The 5,055-nt window shown below is 36.2% G+C and overlaps 1 protein-coding gene across 3 annotated transcripts; it reads right to left on the bottom strand.

Annotated features, from left to right (window-relative positions):
• Nucleotides 1–206: 206 nt before the first annotated feature.
• Nucleotides 207–2,948, bottom strand: LOC102612543 (plastid lipid-associated protein 3, chloroplastic). 3 transcript variants are annotated; one of them, XM_006471462.4, is made up of 4 exons: nucleotides 2,042–2,948; nucleotides 1,214–1,409; nucleotides 682–997; nucleotides 207–539 (listed from the first exon to the last, which is right to left on the bottom strand). In XM_006471462.4, the coding sequence occupies exons 1-3, from the start codon at nucleotides 2,647–2,649 to the stop codon at nucleotides 686–688; spliced, it is 1,116 nt and encodes a 371-aa protein (XP_006471525.2). In that variant the 5' UTR covers nucleotides 2,650–2,948; the 3' UTR covers nucleotides 207–539; nucleotides 682–685. The 3 variants fall into 3 exon arrangements, with proteins under 3 accessions (XP_006471525.2, XP_015383740.2, XP_006471524.2); XM_015528254.3 differs by having other exon boundaries at nucleotides 207–536; nucleotides 2,042–2,947; XM_006471461.4 differs by having other exon boundaries at nucleotides 207–997.
• Nucleotides 2,949–5,055: the final 2,107 nt, after the last annotated feature.

Genomic DNA, 5,055 nt, shown 5'->3' with positions numbered 1-5,055 from the left:
CTTGGGACCTATAAATCCATCATAAGATATGACTAATGATTTGAGAATGTCATAAGAAGAAGATGAATTATACTGAGACACATAACATCATCATATCAGTTACAACACTACTTGCAACAAAAAATCCCGGGAAAATTTTGAAAAAACTATGATTAGACATCAAAAATTTAAATTGACCGCCAGCGATTCTGCTTAAAACTCATTAATGAAATGGCAAGCATGCAGTCTTAACCGATACCATGCATTCAGCATTCAGCACATGAAGAAATATGTACGCATCCAATGAATGACAACTATTCCATCTGCTCAACAGTCTATCTATTTTCACTTCTTTTACAATCTTAACCAGTTTAATCGTCATTGCCTTTGGTTCCATCACATTGACAAAAATCAACAGAAATGATTAGCCTTTGTAAAATTCCATTCCAAATTTTTCGCATTCTGCTCCACTTGAATGATGAAAGAAAAATGAGATTCTTACAACTGTATCCCATCAAAATGGTTTCAATTTTCAAATTGTTCCTTCTTCAATGAGTCTGCTGGTAATCAAATACAACATAAGAATGATGATATAAGTATCTTCTTTGCTATTTAACAATATAATTCTAACTTGACTTATGTAGTGTAATCAACCAAAAAAGAAAAGAAAAAAGATTAAGAGTATAACACTGCACAATATACCTGGCTACTGATCTAGAAGAGGACTCCCTTCTTTAACAAGCACAAAAAGACCGCCGTCCCCCCTTGAGATACGAAAATCCTCATCAAGGTATGTAATAAGAAGCCAAGACTGGGTCCGTTCACCTGGAATTGGCACCTTAAGTGGCGGCTGACCAGAAACAGCTCTTGAAATACTTCCAACTGCCTCCTGTAGTGGGGAGAGAGTTTGTTGCACTGGTGACAGATTGATATTCTGCCCAAAAATATTTAAATTTCCTGGGAGATCAACAGTTGACTTTATCTCTGGAGGTTGCAGGGTACCTTCCTTAAATTGAACCTGAACAAATTTGGAAGAAGACACATAAGGTATATTTGTACTAACCTATTTCATGTACTGTAATTCAGAGATTTTGAGGAAGTTTTGTGTTACAAGTAACATTTTCAGAGCATAAAGTCAGCCAATTACACTGCATATATTTTGCACAATTCATAAATATATTCAAACATAAGAAATTGTAATTAATCAACTATTCAAGTTTGTTTAAAGGATTACCTGTATTCTAGAAGGGCTTCGAACTTCAAAGGAGGCAGTTGCACTGAAAGAGAAAGAAGCAAAAGGACTGGACAATGTAGTTGAGTTCTCAATAGTGAGGCTACTGGTGTCAATCTTTTGGCATATCTTTTCCACTTTCAAAAGAGGTATTGCACCAGCTGCCAACAGCGGCAACAGCTCAGAAAATGCAGTGTACCTGGCCAGTCAGAAAATACATAAAGGCAAAGTAAGGACTGAATGAAATTGTTAAGAATCCATAATATAAAATCAATAAATTGCTCCATTGATACAATGTCCCTAATCTGGTCCACCCTGAACTTTCTCCTACTCAGAACCTTTTTCATTGTGCAACTATTTATAACAGTCTAACATCGGTTGGACCACAATCACAATTTAAGAGTCATAAAACTTCAATTTGAATTTCACTATGAGTTCTTCAATCTACGGATACGAAAAGACAACTTTATCACTTCATATCACCTATCAAGTATTTGTCAACTCCAAATGCTTGGGCATCCCTCATTGTGATTGTAAGTACTCTCAACATCTCCTTCTGATCCACCTAAGCATTGTAAATTAAGTTTCTCAAATTCATTTCACTAAATCCTTAATACCAATCACTTCATTGGAATTGCACAGTGTTATATTTAATCTGCTACGAAATGGAGTCACTGGCTATCAAGTATAAATAATTGTTCAGTAGCTTGTAAGCCATAGTCCGATAATTACAAACATACCGTTATCAATTAACTTGAAAATTTGATCATCAGAACATGACAATTGAACAAAACATAATCAAATAAAATGAGCGCAATGAAGAGAACTCACACTAAAACCCAGTTGCCATCAAGAACCCCAGCGGCGTTCACGGGATTGGGAGTAGGATTTAGCGCCTCTAGCTGATTAACAAGCTCCAAAACCTCAGCCCGAACATCCGACCCGGCCCGAAATCCGAGCTCCGTCCCGTAAACAGTATCCACAAAACACCTCTTCAAATCCCCAAGTTTATCATCGTACTCCTCCACCTCCTTCGCCGCCGGAGCCGCCGCCACAGCAGCAGCAGGGGCGCTCCCATTATCCGCGCCGCTGTCGTACTCCTCCCACTCGTCCTCGTCCTTAGGAGGATCCGAATCCGCCATCCTCGTGGGCTCCTGCTCCTCCGCCTCCAGCTCCGTCTTCTCGCCCCATTCGTCGGTGATAGTAACTGGGGTTTCGGAGGGCTCCGAATCGGGTTCGGGAACCGGGTCGGGCTGGGAAGAGGAGCGAAGGCCAAGTGCGAGGTGGGTTTTGCATTTGTTGTTGTTGGGCTTAGAGAAAGAAAGTGAAGAATGGGTTTTGGATTTTGCAGAGAAGAATAATATAGGCTTAGGGTTCTGGTTTTTGCAAGAGGAGGAGAAGAAAAGTGAAGTAGGTGACAAGCCGAAGACGAAAGCCATGTCAACTGTGTGTGTGTCAGTTCTTTTTTTTTTTTTTATCCCTTTCTCTAATGAATTGATTTTGCGTTCTGCTCTGTGGACTGTGATTATATAAAAATGTTCTTGTTTATATATTTTATTAAATGTTCTTCTTTTTGTAAAATAGAAAGAAGATGTGAATTTCAATCTCGTCCTTTAATTTGATCGGAATATTATGTGGATTCAATTTTAAGCACTTTGATTTGTTTCCTTTCTTTCTTTCTTTCCTTCCTTCATTTTTTTTTCCTAATTTAACTCGATTTATTTTAATTTGAACTTTTTACGTAAACATGCGCTCGAATCGATGCAAGTGAATGATACCTCGATCTTGATCAACGTCCATGTCATTAGCTAAGTGAAGAGGAATTTGTGACCATGAGCGAATGAGCGTCGCTAAAAAGTTTTGAGTGGTCAAGCCCCCAGCAAGTCCCATCACTTGAAAGCCTAATCAGACAGTAGAGATAGAAAATGGGCCAGATAAGATTGGGTTGGCGAAGTCAGGATTTGGCCCAGGAAAAGTTTAGCCCTCGCTTGTCCCAGCCGGGCCGGTCCTATCTCAAGCCCAAAATTTTCAAATTCTTCTTTTTTCGCGGCCTTTTGAATTGTATTTTAGTAATAAATGGATGTTTCGAGAATTAAAAAACCGAGTAGAGCTATCAGCACTCCCCAAAACATCTTATAAAACCCCTTCTTCATATTTATTATTTTAGTCGTGACTAAAAGTACATAAAAGAGCAATAATCATCTCTTCAAACTTTTCTGTTGAATTTTTTTTTTTTTTGGGCAAGATCTAAGAACAACTAATAACTCACTATAAAATCAGTAACTTTGCTGGCTTTTAATATTTAGTTTTTAGTTAACTGATTGATAATTTCTGCTATAGTGAATTGGTTAAACCACCAACCCAAGTGGAAAATCAAGCATTTCGTGGTCCAAAAATTTTGAATCTCGTATGAGTCATCAAGTGTGATGCATATAATATATGACAAAGGTGAAGTGTTTGGGGTGGAGCATTTCCAGTTATCGGTCGTGTCATATAGGCCACAATCAGACATCCAATTGCTTTGACTACCAATTGAGGTATATATCCCCCCAAGCCAAGTGGAGCATGCATGAAGGAGTTTGAAGTTTCTTCTATTTATTTTTTCCCTTTTCCTTGATGCAATTGGCCATCCTGGATTTGACCAGAGACCTCACCCGTGAAGTAAATCCTCTCACCTTTGGTCCTTTTGCAAAATGCACCTGATAGATAAAGGTGGTTTGTGAGAACAATTAACGGATATGTTACAAATAGAATTTGAGAGGATTTTTGTATCTTTTGTTTGTATAGTCCTTTTACATAGTTATCATATGTAAATATTAATTAGTTTTAAAAATATAAGAATTTGACCTCAGTACTTTATCTCTTACGGGCCGATCCGGTGCGAGCGGGGATTAGTCTGGATTATTGTACAGCTTTAAATGTGTCTCCCACAGTTGGGGCCCATTCAGGACCACCTCGTGGTTCAGACAAGAAAAGAAAAATTTGAGCCCATATTCAAATCTTTCACTTATTTAATATTATTGTCTTATTAATCTATTTTCGTAAAGAAACACACACATACATAAGTGTGATAAGTAGTTAAGTAAATAATAATTCAAGATGAAAATTATGTTGGCTGCCTTAGCATATATATTAAGGGATTAAAGTATTACAGAATTAAATTCTTGCAAATTCAGCATCCTCCAAATAAAAACTTTAAAATATATCGGAGGTATCACGATAATCATATAATAAATAAATAATATCATGTCATGTATTCATTTAATTTAAAAAATTAACATGTAAGTAGTAATTCTATGAAATATATATATAAATTCTAATATACCATAAATTTTATCAGAAAAGCCACTTCAATGAATGACAGGCGTATTCAGCATTTAATTCATAAATCTGGTCAAGGATGGAGAGCGAATTAGCTGGGGTTTTACAATTTTTATAGACACTAGAAATTGGAGAAAGCCCATCAAAGGGACAGTTATGGCCCTCCGCAGTCTGCATCACCCACTTGTGCAATTTACCCATCACCTAATAGTTCATACTTCATAGTGTGATACAATTTTATTAAATGCTATTTAGAGCTATTTGAATTTATCAAATTTTATTTTTGATTTGTCTTCTCAATAAATTAATCCATCATTTGAAAAATTAGAATTACCCTTTATATATCCATCAATTGAATTATATTATCTTTTTCAATTGTAAGAGTGGTTATATTTTATCCTCTTAATTTATTTAAGGGTAAAACTATTGGAACTCATTAATTTTCTTTCAACACCCACTTTTTTAATTAAATTAATTATCAATTAATTCTTAAAAATTCATTTATTACCCTCGATTAGCTATTT

Source organism: Citrus sinensis, chromosome 5, assembly GCF_022201045.2.
Source record: "Citrus sinensis cultivar Valencia sweet orange chromosome 5, DVS_A1.0, whole genome shotgun sequence".
Classification (NCBI taxonomy): domain Eukaryota; kingdom Viridiplantae; phylum Streptophyta; class Magnoliopsida; order Sapindales; family Rutaceae; genus Citrus; species Citrus sinensis.
The sequence above is the reverse complement of the archived record's forward strand: the minus strand, read 5'-3'. Positions and strand labels throughout refer to the sequence as shown.